The 21594-nt window shown below is 35.0% G+C and overlaps 1 protein-coding gene across 1 annotated transcript in view; it reads left to right on the forward strand.

Annotated features, from left to right (window-relative positions):
• The window catches only part of LOC149781056 (general transcription and DNA repair factor IIH helicase/translocase subunit XPB-like), a 73236-nt gene that overhangs the window by 40244 nt on the left and 11398 nt on the right, over positions 1-21594 (forward strand). The window contains exons 11-17 of the mRNA XM_089938192.1: positions 2438-2541; positions 5323-5395; positions 6739-6858; positions 10063-10265; positions 11735-11800; positions 17900-18036; positions 20554-20650. Of these exons, the coding sequence (XP_089794318.1) occupies positions 2438-2541; positions 5323-5395; positions 6739-6858; positions 10063-10265; positions 11735-11800; positions 17900-18036; positions 20554-20650 (800 nt within the window). The remainder of the gene's footprint in view (positions 1-2437; positions 2542-5322; positions 5396-6738; positions 6859-10062; positions 10266-11734; positions 11801-17899; positions 18037-20553; positions 20651-21594) is intronic.

Here is a 21594-nt window from a genome sequence, read left to right on the forward strand (position 1 = left end):
CAATATGGTAATTAAATATTTTACCTTGTGGGTTATGTACTGTGTTGTTTTTTTTGGTAACAATATGGTAATTAAATGTTTTACCTTGTGGTGGGTTATGTACTGTGTTATTGTTTTGGTAACAATATGGTAATTAAATGTTTTACTTTGTAGTGGGTTATTTACTGTGTTGTTTTTTTTTTTGTTGTAACAATATGGTAATTAATTGTTTTACCTTGTGGTGGGTTATGTATTATGTTGTTGTTTTGGTAACAATATGGTAATTAAATATTTTAACTTGTGATGGGGTATGTACTGTGTTTTTGTTTTGTTATAACAATATGGTAATTGTTTTACCTTGTAAGTTCTGTAATGTGTCTTTAATTGTAACAGTATGGTAACATGGATAATAACATGTTGTCTAACTTGTTCTCAAATTCTCAGACAAAGGAAAGAACATCAAATCCAATTAAATGCTTTTCTTGGTCAGACTGAATTTTTTTCCGAAGTTGAAATATTGTTACATTCTAGGGGCTTAAACTATGTGACTAGGCAAATTAAAATAAACCAGCATTCAATTTTCCAATATAAAAATTTATTTCCTTAAAATATAAAATCAAAGTGAAAGAATTTAAAATTACTGAGCATATTTCTAAATTTAATATAAATTTCACATTAATCCAGAATTGATCCAAACAAAGGATCTAAGGTGCTTATGTGCTTTCACAATGAAGAAACTTCTAATATTCAGAAGTTTTCCATCAAGGTAATCTAGTGAAAGCTGAATGTCACAAAAGTCCTTGAATGTTTTACATCATTCAGTGAAATTAATTTTCCAAGTCCTTCAGTAATTTCACAATAGTCCAGCAAGGAACTGTCTGTTTAGAATAAATAGTTTTTCCAGTCTGCAATTTCAATGAACAAATTGTAAATAGATCAGATTTCCTCTCATGTCTCTTACAAGACTAAATATAACTGAAGAATCAGAATGTAGTGCTTTTATTCACCTATTTTGCTTTGAATAAACCAATCTGAATCACTAGAAAATATTCCGAAATATTTAAATTATTTTATTTTGAAATATCTTGGTTGTCACGCTATGTTGACATGAACTTGCCAATAACCTTACACCCTGTATCACACTATGTTGACATGAACTTGCCAGTAACCTTACACCCTATATAATGCTAAGTATGTTGACATGAACTTGCCAATAGCCTTACACCCTATGTCATGCTATGTTGACATGAACTTGCCAGTAACCTTACACCCTATATCGCACTATGTTGACATGAACTTGCCAATAACCTTACACCCTCTATCACGCTATGTTGACATGAACTTGCCAGTAACCTTACACCCTATATCGCACTATGTTGACATGAACTTGCCAATAGCTTTACACCCTCTATCACGCTATGTTGACATGAACTTGCCAGTAACCTTACACCCTATATCGCACTATGTTGACATGAACTTGCCAATAACCTTTCACCCTATATCATGCTATGTTGACATGAACTTGCCAATAACCTTACACTGTAAATCGCACTATGTTGACATGAACCTGCCAGTAACCTTAATTTATGAACAAAGAAAGTATATCCATGTACTATTCCTATATTAAAGGCCAGCCACTGAATCAAAGACTTAAAAAGTAAATGTCATTAATCCAAATGACTTAGATAAAACTATATTATGAAATAATGTATCTGGTAGATGTTATGTCATATTTATATATGGAATTTGTGAAATGATTAATGGAGTTTGTAATATGCTTCTATAATGTATATGAAATATATATATAATATATGTATGCATGGAGATTATGAAATGTTTATATAGAATTTGATATGCATATATGGACTTAGTAATTTGTATGTTATGCTTATTTAATTTGTATTGTATGATTGATCTTTGTCCATAAATCATGATTGGAGTTTGGGCCAACTGGACTAATGTCTTTTTATTGTAAACAACATATTACATAGTTAATTTTTATCTATGATTATTACTATTCAGTAAACAGAATAATGAACAAGTTCATTAGAAAAAGCGCATTAAAAATTATTATCAATGTGATTGTAAAATGAGGATTCAGTCATTAAACAGCCCAGTTCCCTAACGCCGCCCCCCATCCCCCCTACGGTTTTCTCGATGTCAAAGCGATTTTTACAAAAATGTTGAGATCCCTCAGTAACTCAGCCTCGCTTATAGTGCGGTCTATGTTTGAGGACCCCATTGTGCGCGAGTTATCGAGGGAGAGGTTTATATGGAATTTATATCATATGAATATTTGGAATTTGTGGGATGCATCTTAAAATAATATCTTAATATAATAATTTCTTAACTTTAAAGAGTTCACAATACTGCTATTTTGTGTCACAACAAACCAGTAAAAAAAACTTGAATGTAATGTCAGAAAGTGAATGAATAGTTTCCTGCATTTGTATCACAGGTGCTGGAAAGACATTAGTGGGAGTTACTGCTGCCTGTACCATTAGAAAGAGATGCATCTGTCTGGCTACCTCTGGTGTGGCAGTGGAACAGTGGAGATCTCAGGTATATGTTGATTGTGTCAAGTACAGAAATGTTCTTGTACACCAACACAGAAATGTTCTTGTACACCAACACTGAAATGTCCTTGTACACCAACACTGAAATGTTCTTGTACACCAACACTGAAATGTTTTTGTACACCAGCACTGAAATGTTTTTGTACACCAGCACTGAAATGTTCTTGTACAACAACACTGAAATGTTCTTGTACACCAACACTGAAATGTTCTTGTATACCAACACTGAAATGTTCTTGTATACTAACACTGAAATGTTCTTGTACACCAACACTGAAATGTTCTTGTATACCAACACAGAAATGTTTTTGTACACCAACACAGAAATGTTTTTGTACACCAACACAGAAATGTTTTTGTACACCAACACAGAATTATTTGTCAACATTTAGCCTGGAGTTAATGCAATTTTCAAGCCTGATTCTTAAGAACATTAATCTGACCTATAGGGATAAAAAATTATCCATAGAATGCTTTATCAGGTCATAATACACAAGGACTTTATCCACTTCCTCCCTGTCAAACCCTCCCAACAAAAGTGCTACCTCTCATCTGTACCTAGGGGAAGTCAGACACAGGTGATCTCCCCTTGGATTGAGGGATTGTTACTGAGTCCAATCCATACTACAGTTACAACTTCCATTAGGAAGCATGCTTTCTTTGGACATCTCGATGCATTTTCAGAATAATATGACTGGGTGGGACATGCCCCAGTGCTAGACATCACTATAAACAGCCACACTGCATACTTCATGGTGATATGACTAAAATTGTTAAAGCTACATTATATATATATATATATATATATATATATATATATATATATATATATATATATATATATATATATATATATATATATATATATGAGTGAGTCTGATTAATTACCCTACACCAGCATGTTGACCATGGTGTTTCATCCCCAATATTCAATTGAACAGTTATATTTGCACTGCATGCACAGTTCAACAACTTCTTAACATGAAATTGGCAAAAGTAGTAGAGTTTGGTTTTGGCCACCACATTAATAGCCTTGCTAGTTTTTGTTATAATTTCTACCAGAATATAACAGGATGGAGTTGCAGTGTTTTCCTAAATTCACTGCATTATTGCACATGTTACGTTAAAATGCTAGTAATATTTTCTGTATCACATCGCAACAAATTAACTTTTCTTATTTCATCCCAGATCTTTGGCACATCTTTCCTCTTTGTACTTTGATAAACGGACCTGACATAAAATGTATGACTGTATTTTGTTACATTGAATCAATCATTTATCATGTTATGTTGCATGCTGCTTTTTAAATGACTTCATTTGTTATCTAATTTACAATTGGTTTTTGCTCTTTTCTTTTACTTAAAGACCTTAGGGCCATAAGACTGAAGTAAGGGTATGTAACTCTCTCCATCCTTTGCCTATTTCTGAATGTATTGGGTAAAAAATTTGAGGAAGAAGCAAATTTTGGAGTAAAAAATGTTTCTCTGTTTCTGTCAGATGCATTACCTGATCACATTACATTAGGATAACAACTTTCTCTCCTTCTTACGAATCTAGCGCTCCCTGAAAGACAGAATGCTTTTTGTTATATTGTTTAGACTCTAGTCTTAAACTGAGTAACAGAAAAGAGTGGAAACCAACAAGTTTTGTACAATGCAACAGATAATTTATTTTCCATAAATACAAAGTGAAAAATTAAAATAACTTAGTATGGTGAAGGAAATCCCAAATAGTCCTAAAAGTTTTATCACAAGTCCAAAAGTATCAAATATTTTAAATGAGTTCTAGTGGTGTTCCGAATAAAGTCCAATCTGTTGTGCTGATGTACTAATAGTCAGGAATAATTTGATGTACTGACAGTTTTGATGTATCACAATGATATAATACAGTGTCTTTAAATGAATTCACAGTAATTGCAAAATGGCCATGTAATCCAAAGATTAGGAGCACTTTGTAATTCCAATGAATAATTGAAATAAATTAAGTCCTTTCAACTAAAACACAACTAAATGACTCCACTGACTGATGTTTTAGATAGGAATATCTAATTCTCATTTACATCATCCCTTATTTGTTGCATTCACTTGTTTGTTTCTCTCCTTCATTACAGAGATGACAACAAAGTGCAAATAGTTTACTATTAAGGTAATGGAGGATTGACATGCGATATGTCTACAGATACATTTACTCATTGATTAGTCTCATTGGGGATATAGAGATGCCCTCTTCACCCTCGATGCAGATGCAGAAACACCATCAAGACATAGTGTATCAATGAATCGTTGATTATTCATATGGGTGATGTCGAGATGCTCTCTCAACCCCCCTCACCCAGTGAAGACAGAACATTGCCAAAATACACTGTATCTGAATATAGAGAATTGTTCGGTGATGCCAAGATGCCCACTCTCTCTCCTCATCCCCACCCCATGCAGATGCAGAAACAGTGCCGGAACATACTGTACTCCATGAACACGGTAGAAAGCCAGGCGATTCTAAACAAGCATTGAAACAAATGTATCTAATCACATTCAGCCAAATATGATTAGACATACTTGTTTCATCAAAGAAAATGCACTCATTGATCAGTTTCAACAAACTCAAAGGGCAGTCAGCACAATAAAGGGTCATGATGGTGGGGTGGGGTAGACATATGATGCATTTTTTGGTGTGTCAAGTACATGCTAATTGTTATTTATGTATGTATGCTGATTGATATTTAGTTATTGGGATGTTAATTTATATTGCCTGTTCCATACTATTTCAGTTCAAGATGTGGTCCACAGCTGATGATAGCATGATTTGCAGATTTACATCCGATGCCAAAGACAAGCCAATTGGTAATAATGCATTGTTTTTTTTGTGAGGCCATTACACCATTTCATTTGGAGAAATTTGTCCAATCCCTGACTTGAACCAGTAATAATTCTGTAAACCTATGGCACATTTTTCTTTGCAATATGTATTTTTTCTCATAATTTATATGGAAAAGGTTTTTAAAAATGCTTCCACATTCCCTTATGTGTAGGACCATGTTTTTTGTGTGTCAAGCATTTAGGTAGAATTTTTCTGTCATACTTCATGTGATATCCTACCTCACATGATGTCATAGTACTTTATCCAGATCTGGCCCATTTTATGACAGGAATGACTTGTTTTTCCTGCTTCTGTATTTAGTCTGATCTAGATGGGGATTTTGTTTGCTTGACCTTAACCTCATTATGAATTCAGCTCCTGTCTTCAGCAGCGCATTGTAATGTGATATTACTGAGTCAAATACTTTTAATGATATTTTGCCATTGAGTTCACATTTCTTTCCAGCATATTGTGAACACCGTATTTATTTTTGCCCTGTAATATACATACAAGAGTTATGGAAGGCTTTACTAATGACATATTGCAACAGAAAGTTCCAGGTTTTATAGATTTATTTAACACCATTCATACATTCATTACTCCAGACATGTTATATAAGTTGTCTTTTTCTTCGGAGTAGCTCAAATCTCACATCGTCAGACTCAAAATCCAAGGTCATTACCTGCCCAGATCAGTGTCTGCCTCGGTTTCTCCTTGGGTTAGGCACATTGATTCTCTTTCCTCTGCATGATATTGCCAGTAATGTTAAAAGTTTCATGAAAAGCATGATATGGCCAGTAATGTTAAAAGTTTCATGAAAAGCATGATATTGCCAGTAATGTTAAAAGTTTCATGAAAAGCATGATATGGCAAGTTTCATGAAAAACATGATATAGCCAGTATTGTTAAAAGTTTCATGAAAAGCATGATATGGCCAGTAATGTTAAAAGTTTCATGAAAAACATGATATAGCCAGTATTGTTAAAAGTTTCATGAAAAACATGATATAGCCAGTATTGTTAAAAGTTTCATGAAAAGCATGATATGGCCAGTAATGTTAAAAGTTTCATGAAAAACATGATATAGCCAGTATTGTGAAAAGTTTCATAAAAAACATGATATAGCCAGTATTGTTAAAAGTTTCATGAAAAACATGATATAGCCAGTATTGTTAAAAGTTTCATGAAAAGCATGATATGGCCAGTATTGTTAAAAGTTTCATAAAAAACATGATATGGCCAGTATTGTTAAAAGTTTCATGAAAAGCAGCAAAAACAATTATCTATTTTTCCACATCAATTAATTGTGTTGTTTTATTTCCCTGCAGGATGTTCCATATGTATCAGCACTTATTCCATGTTAGCTCACTCAACCAAGCGGTCATGGGAAGCAGAACGTGTGATGGAATGGATGCAAAGTCAGGAGTGGGGACTTATGATTCTGGATGGTAAATGATAGGCAGTTTGTATATATACATCCATATAAAGGACACATCCATATAAAGGACACATCCATATAAAGAACTTTTGCTCATAACATATTGGAACCATTGTTTGAATTTTACTTGCATGTTAAACTCTGTAAAACCTGATATGGGTAACTGTTGAAACAAAAACTGTGCAAGTGTAATAAAGAATGAATGCAAACAGAGTACAGAATGAAAATGCAAACAAAAAGTATAAGTGCAAATGAAATAAATACATTTTGGAGAAATTGGAGAGTGAAATTGAAAAATGCAGAATGATAAACAAAATCGGAATGAAATGTAAATGCGTATCATGGATTTGAAAATCGAATCATTTTCATGCCACTGCTGAATTTTCAATGGTCTGAGGCCTGTTTGATCCATTACACTGTGCTATCTTTTCTTTTTAATGCTGTCAAAAACAAAAAACCTGACTTTGGTAAATGCAATTCTCCTTTCAGGATTAGAAGCAGACATCAATTTTTTTTTTAAAACAAAAATTTCATTTTGACTCTAGAAACCTAATAAAAAAAGCTTAAAAAAACCTTAAGAAAATCTAAATTTAAAACCAAACTACAAGTTTCAAAAAATGATGAATGGCTCTACCCAGACCCCACCAAAAATGTTTTTTTTTGCACATAGTTTTTTTTAGGCTTGTCTGGTCAAGAAAGCATGCAGGTTCCTGAGCACTTGCAGGTATTTTTGTTTATTATTTATTTATTGTCACCTTATTTTTATTTTATTTTGAAACAAACTCAAGGTATACCTTATCAAATTTTTCATGAATATTATGCTCACCATGGAGACCTCAAACTCTTTTAAAACCCTCAAATTTTCAAATTTAATTTCAGTTCTTACCCTGTCCTCTGAATACATTGCCTGATAGCATTAGTATTAATATTAGGAACTAAACTCTGCTGCTTTCGAAATACAGCCCTCCTGAAAAAGGTGAAATTATGTATCAAAGCAAGGGAAGAAACTCTTACTCTTGTCTCCCTCATACCACTGGTAGGTGGCTTCCGTTTTTAAGCTGTAGCCAGTACTATTGACATTGACATCCTTCTGAAATCATTGAATATGTTCATGACCCAGACAGACAGATGGAATTATAATACGTTGTAAGGTATTTGCTATGTGAGGTATGCTTCTGAATTTTGATCAATATTTAGTAGGATTTTTTCACACTTGTCAATTTTGTTTATTCTTACCTTGCACTTCACTGCTTTGGTGGTCTAGTGGTTAGGGTGTCTGCCACAGATGCAGGAGTTTGATGGTTCAAACTCTGGCAAAGTTGATGCTGAAGCTGCTGTCATACAAGATATGCTTTCTGATAGCTTTAGCTTTGGCATACAAGGGGAGTTGCATGACATTTTGTTTCAATGGGCCAGAAATGTCTCCAGGTTTTGTAACTAAGAATTGGATGCTGTCATCAGGCAGTCAAAGAGTGGTCATGTGCTCCCTGTTTTCAAGACAGACAAATATGCAATGCCTTGTCCATGTCTGCCATTATTACTTGAACACACAGAAAAGTCTCTTTCTTCCAGTGAAGGCTGGGAAAGGGGATATTACCCCTTAATGACTGTGGCTTAATATATCTGGCATTCACTGAAGTCTCAGAAGATTCACCACATGAAGATTTCAGCTCATGCAGTTAGAGTGATCTCTGCTGGCTGGCATGTACAGTCAACTGTCTTGAGTTTTTGTCTCTGTGATCTTGCTTTACAGAGACAAGAATTTAACCTGGTGGGATCAGTGGCTGCAGCCCAGAAAACCACCAGACCCAGTGAACATCAGCACATACTCATCACGGACACGAGTTTAGTGCTTTCACTGGATTCTCCTGGAATTTGTGCCACCAAGAAGTATTCATAATTTCTTCTAGTTTCATGTTAGGAGAGTGGGTCATGCTTCATATATGGAATTCAGCCATTCTTCCCTTGAAGAGTGCCCATGGTAGAGTTTGGATGCTCAGCATTCCCTCTTATTGCCGAACATTATGGTTTTCTGGGGAACATACTCCAGATTATTTAGTATTGAGCTACATAATGAAGATGTTGGTATTGACTCTCTGGTAGTTTCAACACAGATTTTCTTCTGGCCTTCTAACTAGTTCATCACTTGCCAATCTTTTTTTTCACTCGCATGTTCTGGCTGATAGCACTGCGATAAAGGTTACAATTAGTATACAGGTAAGTGACAGGTAAGTAATGAAGGACTTTGGTATTGACTCATGTTGTCCATGTCAGAGTTACATTCATGATATATTTTTACATGCACATGTGGGATTGTGCTAATACCATATCCAATTCCACATTACTATAAAACCCTCCCACTCCTTCCTGTGAATGCAAACATTCTAGTTGATGCATCATTCAGCTTCAAACTGGAGCCACCTAGTAGTGGTATGTTGGAGGTACCAACAGAAAGCAACTTTGATACAGTTGCAAATTTCAAATTCTTTATATAATGGACACCTGTCTATCCTTGAATGTCTGTAAATTTGTTTTTTTGAGCACTGTTTAATTTTTTTCTGCATTTGAAGTACTGGCACCAAATGGTTGACAAGTTCATTTTTGGCAAAACTTAAGTGTACATTTTTCCCTTATTATTTTTTAAATAATAATTTGTATTGATTTTCATGTCTCATATTTTCCGATTTTGAATATTGTACAACTTTTTTCATTCCTCAATTGTACAAGATCCATGGGTGCCCACATGAAGGGACAAGCCCCTCTCCCCCGATTTCACCTCAAAACATATTTTAGCTTATATCTGTAAAATATTCTACACGTCTCTGCCCCCCCAAATAATTATGTAGGTGCCCCTGAAAGTATTCATCAAGTTTTATAGCAAAATAACGAAGCTGTTTTTAATCTAGCCTACAAGAAATAGATTGCTAATGCATTTGTGATCTCAAGCTTATTCATCAAGCCTCCCAACGATAGTTTAGATTAGAAAATCTAAAGCTCCATTGTTGGGTTCAGAAGTAAAACATTTTTCTCACTTATTGGTCAGGTTCCTGCATAAAACATTATACCAGTTCTTTGTTTCAAGTGAAATCAAAACTAGCTGATATGAGTAAGATTATTAACTCCTTGAAGTTAAATGTATAGAAAAGTTTACAATGTTCATTAAGAAATGAGAAAAGTGTACTTATAAACATTTAGGATGATTCTGTTCTTGTAGAGGTGCAGACAATTCCAGCCAGAATGTTTAGAAGAGTTTTGACAATTGTTAATGCCCACTGCAAGCTGGGATTGACAGCCACACTGGTACGAGAGGACGACAAAATTGCAGATCTCAACTTCCTCATCGGACCAAAACTGTATGAAGCTAACTGGATGGAGCTACAAAAAAGAGGATTCATAGCCAAAGTGCAATGTGCAGAGGTTGTACATGCATCAAATTGTAAACTTTTACACATTGTATATTGCTGTCAGGCTCAGTTACTATAGTAATTAAATAAGTCATAACCTGTTCAGAGTTTTAAAAAAATTGGTATGGTGTTTTTATATGAGAAGATGAAAATGGCAAATATCATGAAGACCTCTAGAATACAGACAAATTGCAAGAAACAAAAACAATACCGTGATGGATACCAGTTGATCTGTATTAGTGTAGTAGTATGGTCTGTATTAGTGTAGTAGTATGGTCTGTATTAGTGTACTAGTATGGTCTGTATTAGTGTACTAGTATGGTCTGTATTGGCATAGTAGTGTCACCTGTATTAGTGTACTATTATTGTCTGTATTAGTGTACTAGTATGGTCTGTATTGGTGTACTAGTATGGTCTATTAGGGAACTAGTATGGTCTGTATTAGTGTACTAGTATGGTCTGTATTAGTATACTAGTATGGTCTGTATTGGCATAGTAGTATGGTCAGTATTAGTGTACTAGTATTGTCTGTATTAGTGTACTAGTATGGTCTGTATTAGTGTACTAGTATGGTCTGTATTAGTGTACTAGAATGGTCTGTAATATTGTACTAGTAAGGTCCGTATCAGTTTATGAGTATGGTCTGTATTAGTGTACTAGTATGGTCTGTATTAGTGTACTAATATGTTCTTTATTAGTTTACTAGTATGGTCTGTATTAGTGTACTAGTATGGTCTGTCAGTCTATTAGTATGGTCCATATTAGTGTACTAGTATGGTCTATATTAGTGTACTAGTATGGTCTGTATCAGTTTACTAGTATCATCTGTATTAGTGACCTAGTATGGTCTGTATTAGTTTACTAGTATGGTCTGTATTAGTGTACTAATATGTTCCATATTAGTTTATTAGTATGGTCTGTATTAGTGTACTAGTATGGTCTGTATTCGTGTACTAGTATGGTCTGTCAGTGTATTAATATGGTCTATATTAGTGTACTAGTATGGTCTATATTAGTGTACTAGTATGGTGTGTATTAGTGTACTAGCATGGTCTGTATTAGTGTACTAATATGGTCTGTATTAGTATATTAATATGGTCTGTATTAGTTTATTAGTATGGTCTGTATTAGTGTACTAGTATGGTCCGTACTAGTTTATTAGTATGGTCTGTATTAGAGTACTAGTATAGTCTGTCAGTGTATTAGTATGGTCTATATTAGTGTACTAATATGGTCTATATTAGTGTACTAGTATGGTCTGTATTAGTATAATAATATGGTCTGGATTAGTTTATTAGTATGGTCTGTATTAGTGTAATTGTATGGTCTATATTAGTGTACTAGTATGGTCTGTATTAGTGTACTTGTATGGTCTGTATTAGTGTATTAATATGGTCTATATTTATATACTAGATTTGTTTGGAGAAATTGATGCAAGAAATGTCAATTGAAAATGCACTGTAATGTTCCTTTTTTTTATAGGTGTGGTGTCCCATGACACCTGAGTTCTACAGGGAATATCTACATATGAAGTCCATGAAAAAGCTGGTTAGTGTTGATCTCTTAAAATCTTGAACAAAAATATCACGTCATTGCTAATCTTTCTAGTCAATGAACATAGTCCCCATACTTCCCTTGGTCACTGTGATTATATTTCACACTTGGGATTTACCCCCCATACTTCCCACTTAGGTCACTGTTATAATTCACACCTGGAACATAGCCCCCATACCTACGAATTAGGTCACTGTTATTATATTTCACGCTAGGGACATAGCCCCCATACCTGTCAATTAGATCACTGTGATTATATTTCACACTTGGGATTTATTCCCCATACTTCCCACTTAGGTCACTGTTATTATAATTCGCACCTGGGACATATAACCCATGCCTACGAATTAGGTCACTGTTATTATATTTCAAACTAGGGACATAGCCCCCATACCTGTCGATTAGATCACTGTGATAATATTTCACACTTGGGATATAGCCCCCATACTTCCCACCTAGGTCACTGTAATTATATTTCACACTTGGGATATAGCCTCCATACCTCTCAGTTAGGTCACTGTGATTATATTTCACACTTGGGATATAGCCCCCATACCTCCCAATTACAGGGAATATCTGCATATGAAGTCCATGAAAAAGCTGGTTAGTGTTGATCTCTTAAAATCTTGAACAAAAATATCACATCATTGCTAATCTTTCTAGTCAATGAACATAACCCCCATACTTCCCACCTAGGTCACTGTGATTATATTTCACACTTGGGATATAGCCCCCATTACCTCTCAGTTAGGTCACTGTGATAATATTTCACACTAGGGACATAGCCCCCATACCTCCCACCTAGGTCACTGTGATTATATTTCACACTTGGGATATAGCCCCCATACCTCCCAATTAGGTCACTGTTATTATAATTCACACCTGGGACATAGCCCCCATACCTATGAATTAGGTCACTGTTATTATATTTCACACTTGGGATATAGCCCTTATACCTCACACCAAGGTCACTGTGACTATATTTCACATTAAGGACATAGCCCCCATACCTGTCAATTAGATCACTGTGATAATATTTCACACTTGGGATATAGCCCCCATACCTCCCAATTAGGTCACTGTGATTTTATTTAACACTAATGACATAGGTCTCATACCCACTTAGGTCACTGATTATATTTCACTCTAGGTACATAGCCCCCATACCTCACACCTAGGTCACTGTGGTTATATTTCACACTAGTGACATAGCCCCCATACCTGTCAATTAGATCACTGTGAAAATATTTCACACTTGGGATATAGCCTCCATACCTCTCAGTTAGGTCACAGTGATAATATTTCACTCTAGGGACATAGACCTCCCAAAAATATCACATCATTGCAAATCTTTCTAGTCAATGAACATAGTCCCCATACTTCCCACCTAGGTCACTGTGATTATATTTCACACTTGGGATTTACCCCCCCATACTTCCCACTTAGGTCACTGTAATTATATTTCACACTTGGGATATAGCCCCCATACCTCCCACCCAGGTTGCTGTGATTATATTTCACACTAGGGACATAGCTTCATTACTTCCCACCTAGGTCACTGTGATTATATTTCACACTTGGGATATAGCCCCCATACTTCCCACCTAGGTCACTGTAATTATATTTCACACTTGGGATATAGCCCCCATACCTCCCACCCAGGTAACTTCGATTTTATTTCACACTAGGGACATATCTCTCATATCTTCCACCCAGGTCACTCTGATTATATTTCACACTTGAGACATAGCCCTCCCAGTTAGGCTTCTGTGATAACATTTGACACTAGAGACATAGCCCCCATACCTTCCACCTAGGTCACTGTGATTATATTTCACTCTTAAGTAGCTTTGTTTGGACTGTAACTTTGTGAAAGTTTATAGGTTCACATTTGTTTTGCCACCTGTAGCAGGACCATATACAGTAATACCTCGTGCATTCATGTTTCTGGATTTGTGAAATCACGGATTCGCGAAATTTTCATTGGTGCCCTCTACGTACATGTTTTCTTTATTTTATTGAATTGTACCTTCGTTATATGACTTCTGTGACATATGAAGTTTACCTAGTTTACCTTCCTGACAATGACAAAGAAAACATCAGTCATTAAGTTTACAGTCCCTTTCGTTAGTTGGTTTTACCTTACTGTGAGTGCAAAAGAAAACAGCAGCCAATGAATTAGTATAGGGGTAATATTAGTATACATGTACCGTACTGTAAATACGCTAGTGTGGCAAATACCCATTAGGCGATACTGTACTCTGTTTTTATGTCAACCATTTATTTCTCTTTTTAAGGGTAATGTATTAAGCTAACTTTTAAATGAAATGAAATTAAAGTGCTTTGGGAACATGATTTGGGTCATATTTAGGGTTTAAACCCTAGAAATAAGCATTTATTAGCATTTTTAGTGACTCGTACCAAACATTCGCAATTCCTCCTGATCCGTGACTGGTTCTGGAACCTAACCTCACGAATGTTCGAGGTATTACTGTAATAAATTAAATATTATATATTTTAGATAACGTAATTTTAGTCTTGCCTACTTTAAATGTGTTGTCTTTGTTGTAAGTATCTGCATAAAGTTTTTGCATATAGTACAGTTTGTGTGATACTGTTTTATTAGCTCAAATGGACATATAGCTGTGTGATCTTATGGTATGACTTGGCTTCTGTCGTGTGTTATGTATCCATAGAATCCGTCAATTTTTTTTAAGCTTCTCAAAAATTCCACTAGTTTTGACCCAAGTTGGAGAGAATAATGGCATACAGACTTGTTCAAATGATCTTGATATGTTGGTGGATATTTCTTCCATGACTAATATCAAAATAATTTTAAACAACTTCTTCTCAAACACTGGTGAATAGAGATTGATCAGGATTTTACGGAAAGCATCAAGGCTTGAAGACCTCTGAAGATTTTTACAAATGATGCCAGTCTGACTTTACTTTTGGCCACCAGTACTAAAAGTTAAAAAAATCCAGCCATCACGTGTCATAATATCTATTTTTAACTTTTTAAGAATTCTCAAAAATCTTATTTGACAAAAGTATCCTCCTATAGAGGGCTTTAAAATTTATACAAGTGGCGCTGATTTAACATCAAATGTATACAAGTGGCGCTGATTTAATGTCAGATGTGGCTTGCATTTCTAAAAACATACAAATTCAGCGTCGTCTTCAAAACCCACTGAACCGAATTAGATCATATTTGACAGAACCCATGCAGGTACTAGATAGGAATACATGTTGCTGACCATCCATCATTTAGGACCACTCTATGGGTGTGTTCATTTTGGAGGGTACTACTCACTGTGGGCATAAAATGGGTCACAGTGACATACTTTTCATGTGCAAGCAATGAAGTTGATCTGCTTCGCACATTCCAGCAGTTATTTAAGTTTTGGGATGTATTCATCATGGAAGTTACTACTCACAGTGAGCAAAAGTAGATCACAGTACAGGGCTCAAAATTAACATTAATCTGCTAACTCTAGGTCAGTGATTTTGCTGACAGAACAATAAAACATCTGCTGTCACTAATCCAGTGGAGCAGTGAAAATTTCTACCAGTTGATAACATAGGATAGGTGTCATTCCACAGATCAAGTTAATTAGGTGATTATTATTAAAACAGTTTTCATGTGCATGGAACTTAGTCTGGGGTACTGGCCCTAAACACTGATTTAGTGTAGATCATAAAAAGTGATGTAGGATTTCAGGCTGATATTGGCCAATAGGAAAATGTCACCAAGGTTGAATCAATTAAATAATGTAATATTATACTGAATAATGTGTTTTAATATTTATATCGTTGTTGATAAACATTCAGTACATTGTGCTCTGAAAATTAAAATATATGTACGTAGTAGAAGAATAGTGGCTGTAAGGTGCCAACTAAAGGTGAAGTTTGAAAAACAATTTTTAAAGCTGTTTTGCTTGGTGTTCAGCAGTCATCAAAACGTCAGAAATTTAATGATGACAGGAGAGTGTGATCGTAAGTATAATCAAGAGAAGAGAATGAGAAAATACCAGAAAAGCTGGAAAAAATGCATTACAAATACCTGATGTATGACTCAGTGACGCAGGAAAGGACATAATGTTAATGCACAGTATGACTCAATGACTCAGGAAAGGACATGATGTTTATGCACAGTATGATTCAGTGACTCAGGAAAGGACATGATGTTAATGCACAGTATGATTCAGTGACTCAGGAAAGGACATGATGTTAATGCACATTCTGCACTGAGAGACTGACCAATTATTCTGATGGAGGGGGAGGAGAGCTGGGATTTTCTTTAGACGAAGGATATTTGTTTTTTTGCCCATTTACATTTTGTCAACTAATGTAATGGATCAGATCAGGGTTTTCTTGAATCAGAGCAAGAAGATTTTGTTCAAGCTGCTGTGGTACCCTTCTTGCAAGCGGCCTCTTTTGTAGCCTTACAAGAGCAGTTTTGGCAACAGTTCATTCCTTCATTGGCAATTTGAAATTATTACATGAAATGCCCATTGTTTACAAAGGACATCAACTTGTCACATGCTGGAACAAATGACAGTGTGTTGAATTTAGAAATCAGTTAAATATACAGAAGATTTCTTTTGGTATATCCCACTATATGGAGCTTGTGAAGGGTACATTAGTAGGTGTTTGCACTTATATGATGGCCACTGTTAGAAGGGTTGTGGTCCTTGGTTGGTATATTTGAACACAAACTCAAGTGGGTGGCCTCTGATGAAGGAGTCGTTCAGGAAAGGGGATCAATGTATTTGAAACTTTTCATGAAAATCCCAGGGCTTCTCTTGCAAAATTGAGGTTGGTTCCTTAGTATTCAGAAAAATAAGAAAGTGCTAGGTGTACTTAATTATCATCCGTGTAAAGTCCTTCATCCTAAATTGTCCATCAAAATCATGCTAGTAGTTGTGCTCCAAAACTTACTACAGCCAAGACATGCCATCAAGCTGTGGCATGCTGCTGGATGAAGAAGAGAAGGCCAGAGATGAAGCCTCATGGATCGGATACATAAGATAATGGGGACTTTTGGCAAGTCTTGTTTGGATAACACTGGATCAAGAAAGAGAAGGCCAGAGATGAAGCCTCATGGATCAGATACATAAGATAATGGGAACTTTCAGCAAGTCTTGTTTGGATAACACTGGATCAAGAAAGAGAAGGCCAGAGATGAAGCCTCATGGATCAGATACATAAGATATTGGGAACTTTCAGCAAGTCTTGTTTGGAAAAAACAGTTGTGATTGTTTTGAGTTCATATTAAGGAATAATAAATCAACTGAGGATTAGTGAAATGTGTGCAGGGTTAATAATTTAATGCTGTGGGTTAGTGAAAAAATCCTAATTTCAAGTAATGCAGTGATGTTAGAAATTTTAAGTTTACTTAGTAAAATTCTTTATAAATTCTGTATAAACTTTCAATGATGTTGAAACACATTTTAGCTTTCAAAGAATAGTGGTTGAAATTGATATGATAATGGTAATTCACAGTGTCTAAATTGTGTACTGCAGATAACAATGATAAAGATTTGAAAACAGATTTAAGAAAATAAAACTTTAACTTTGATCTAAAATCGATTTACATTTCCAAAATAGGAAGAATGATATTCTAAAAGTAACATTTACCATAACAGCTTTTTTTAAATACTGCAAATGAGCTTAAGAATCCATTGCTAGGTCAGACAGTGTGAAATGGTCTTTTAGTGGAACACTTCAACTTCAGCTTGTTTTTATGCATAAATGGGTTACACTTAATGTTTATCTTGATTATTGTGAAAGAATTTGCAAGTGATTTTTTTAAATTGGAAGTTTTGCTCTGTTATGTAAACTATGCATGCAGTATAGGGTCAAAATAGTCCACGGGTCAGGATCATGTCACATGTGAGGCATGATAGCACACTCAAACACATGACCATACATATATTGGAATGTGAGAAATAGGTTTTCTGCAGAATTTGTGTTATGAATCAGCTTTGAACTGACTTTAGATGCAGAAGATATCTTGCCATTTTAGAGAATTGCTTTCGTAGAGTCATCTTTTTATATTAAACTATTGTATATTTAATTTTGTACTTTCAGTTGCTAGCAATTATGAACCCTAACAAGTTCCGTGCCTGCCAGTTTTTAATCCAGTACCACGAGAGACGAAATGACAAAATCATTGTTTTCTCAGATAATGTGTTTGCTCTCAAGAACTATGCCATTCGTTTGCACAAGTAAGAACATGTGTTTGCATTACAAACTTTTTTTAATATGGTGCTATATACATACAGCCCAATGGTATTTTTGGTGCTATATACAAATAGCCCGTTGGTATTTTATGGTGCTATATACAAATAGCCTGTTGGTATTTTATGGTGCTATATACAAACAACCCAATGGTATTTTTGGTGCTACATACAAACAGCCTGTTGGTATTTTATGGTGCTATATACAAACAGCCCAATGGTATTTTTGGTGTTATATACAAACAGCCCGTTGGTATTTTATGGTGCTATATACAAACAGCCCATTGGTATTTAATGGTGCTATATACGAATAGTCCAATGGTATTTTATGTTGCTATATACAAACAGCTCATTGGTGTTTTAGGGTGCTATATACAAATAGCCCATTGGTATTTTATGGTGCTATATACAAACAATCTGTTGGTATTTTATGGTGCTATATACAAACAGTCCAATGGTATTTTATGGTGCTATATACAAACAGTCTGTTGGTATTTTATGATGCTATATACAAACAGCCCAATGGTATTTTATGGTGCTATATACAAAACAGCCCATTGGTATTGTATGGTGCTATATACAAACAGTCTGTTGGTATTTTATGGTGCTATATACAAACAGTCCGTTGGTATTTTATGGTGCTATATACAAACAGTCTGTTGGTATTTTATAGTGCTATATACAAACAGTCCGTTGGTATTTTATGGTGCTATATACAAACAGCCGGTTGGTATTTTATGGTGCTATTTACAAACAGTCCGTTGGTATTTTATGGTGCTATATACAAACAGCCCATTGGTATTTTATGGTGCTATATACAAACAGCCCATTGGTATTTTATGGTGCTATATACAAACAGCCCGTTGGTATTTTATGGTGCTGTATACAAACAATCTGTTGGTATTTTATGGTGCTATATACAAACAGTCCAATGGTATTTTATGGTGCTATATACAAACAGCCCGTTGGTATTTTATGGTGCTATATACAAACAGTCCATTGGTATTTTATGGTGCTATATACAAACAGCCCATTGGTATTTTATGGTGCTATATACAAACAGTCCGTTGGTATTTTATGGTGCTATATACAAACAGCCCATTGGTATTTTATGGTGCTATATACAAACAGCCCATTGGTATTTTATGGTGCTATATACAAACAGCCCGTTGGTATTTTATGGTGCTATATACAAACAGTCCAATGGCATATTATGGTGCTATATTTAAACAGCCCTTTTATTATGATGCTATATACAAACAGCCCAATGGCATATTCTGGTGCTATATACAAACAGCCCTTTAGTATTTTATGGTGCTATATACAAATAGCCCAATGGTATATTACTGCAAAATGCTTGGACTTGAAACAGATTAATTAAATAAAAAACAGCCCTTTTAGTATGATGCTATATACAAACAGCCCAATGGCATATTCTGGTGCTATATACAAACAGCCCTTTAGTATTTTATGGTGCTATATACAAACAGCCCAATGGTATATTACTGCAAAATGCTTGGACTTTAAACAGATTAATTAAATAAAAAATGTATCAGAAATGCTCAAAATCCTTGACTTCCAAAGTCTGGCACAGTTTACAGGCCAGTCATTCATACAGAGTGCAGTCTTGTTAGTCTAAAATCAATTGATCATCCTTGAATAATTTAGATAAACTCAGTTATCAGACATGTCACATGGACAGCACTTGGCTGTATATTGGCACTGTTGGACATGCCACTGGATGTGTACTGGCACTAACATGTCACATGGACATATCTGTTACACAAAAAGGGCCATCTACTAGTGATGTCTTGCTTTGCAGAAGTGTTTTGTTTTGTCTAATTGCTTGTACAAGTAATATGATCAGATTGCTATAATCTTAGGAGGAGGTTAAAATAATGAAAATGTAAAGCAAATTTTATCCTTGTTGTTTTAGGCCTTGTGTAGTCCCACCTTTCAAAGGGAAATAGGATATAAATTAAAAGCCAGATTTTATCTTTGTTGTTTTAGGCTTTTTTTGTATGGTCCCATATCTAAATGAAAAAAAGAAATAAAAGCAAATTTCTACCCTTTTGTTTTAGGCCTTGTTTGGTCCTACCATTTTAGCCCTTTCGTTTTAGCCTTACTTGTATAGTCCTATCATTATATTAATGTTTTAGACCTTGTTTGGTCCCACTGTTTTCTCTTTGTTGTTTTAGCCTTACTTGTATGGTCCCACCATTATATTAATGTTTTAGACCTTGTTTGGTCCCACTGTTTTCTCTTTGTTGTTTTAGCCTTACTTGTATAGTCCCACCATTATATTAATGTTTTAGACATTGTTTGGTCTCACTGTGTTCTCTTTGTTGTTTTAGGCCTTACTTGTATGGTCCCACCATTTTATCCTTGTTCTTTTTGGCCTTGTATGGTTTCACCATTGAATCCCTTTTGTTTTAGGCCTTGTTTGCATGGTCCCACCTGTTGCTTTTATCATTGCATAGTCCCACAATTTTATCCTTGTTGTAGGCCATACCTTTATGGTCCCACCTCTCAAGGGGAAAGACTTCAGATTTTACAGAACTTCCAGCACAACCCAAAAGTCAATACAATCTTTGTGTCAAAGGTATGTACGTTTCATCTTCACTTTTCTTTCAAGTATTATGCCTTGTGAATATTGATCAGAAGCTCAAGTCTTGTAGAGAAAATATTTTTTTTTTAAAGTACAGGAATAGACTGAATTTGGCAATATGGGAATTTTTTCTTTGTCTATAATTCATTACAGTGATGTTTTTTTCCATGCTTTGGGGTTGGGTGAGAGATATATTCATTGCCTGTGTAGTCCATCATATGACATATAATTACAATATTCATACATGTAAAAATTTGATCAAATTGAGTTAACAAGATGCACATGTACATTATATTATCTATAAAGCCTAATAAATTAAGAAACCTCCAAAGCATACAGCTAAGCTCAAATTATAAATTTCATGATGCCAATTATTTTCATGGTATTTTTTAGCCTGAATTCAGTTTTGTGTTCAGAGAGCATTTTTTAAAACAGAATCTGTAGTTTCTTAAGTGCTGTAAATTATTTTTACTATTGACTGTTGTTTTCAGATGAGAAGAGCTTAAGGGATGGGGAGTTGTCTGTTGTATGTCCATATTTTAGGACAGGTTTGTTGTTGCTACTCCTCCTGAACTACTTGGAAGATTGTTATGAAGCTGCACACATTCATCCAAATGTCTAGTTTTTTATTCTAATATGGCTGCCATGGTGGACACCTTGATAATTTTGTTTTCACTACTTCTTTTGAATTGATGGTCATATTAACATGGGGTTCCCACTAAAAGACTTCTGGTGATATCTTGTTTAAGCCAGAATGAAAATCATGCCAATCTGATATCCAATATAGCCACCATGGCAGCCATCAGCTTCTTTTGATATCTGGTTCTTCCTAAATGCAAATGGTGCTGATCAGACCTCCAATATGGCCACCATAGCATTCATCTTGACATTTTTTATTGTTGCTCTGTCCACACTGAAAGTTGGATCAACATGGGGTT

This window comes from Sinohyriopsis cumingii, chromosome 16 (genome assembly GCF_028554795.1).
Source record: "Sinohyriopsis cumingii isolate HCF-2022 chromosome 16, ASM2855479v2, whole genome shotgun sequence".
Lineage (NCBI taxonomy): Eukaryota > Metazoa > Mollusca > Bivalvia > Unionida > Unionidae > Sinohyriopsis > Sinohyriopsis cumingii.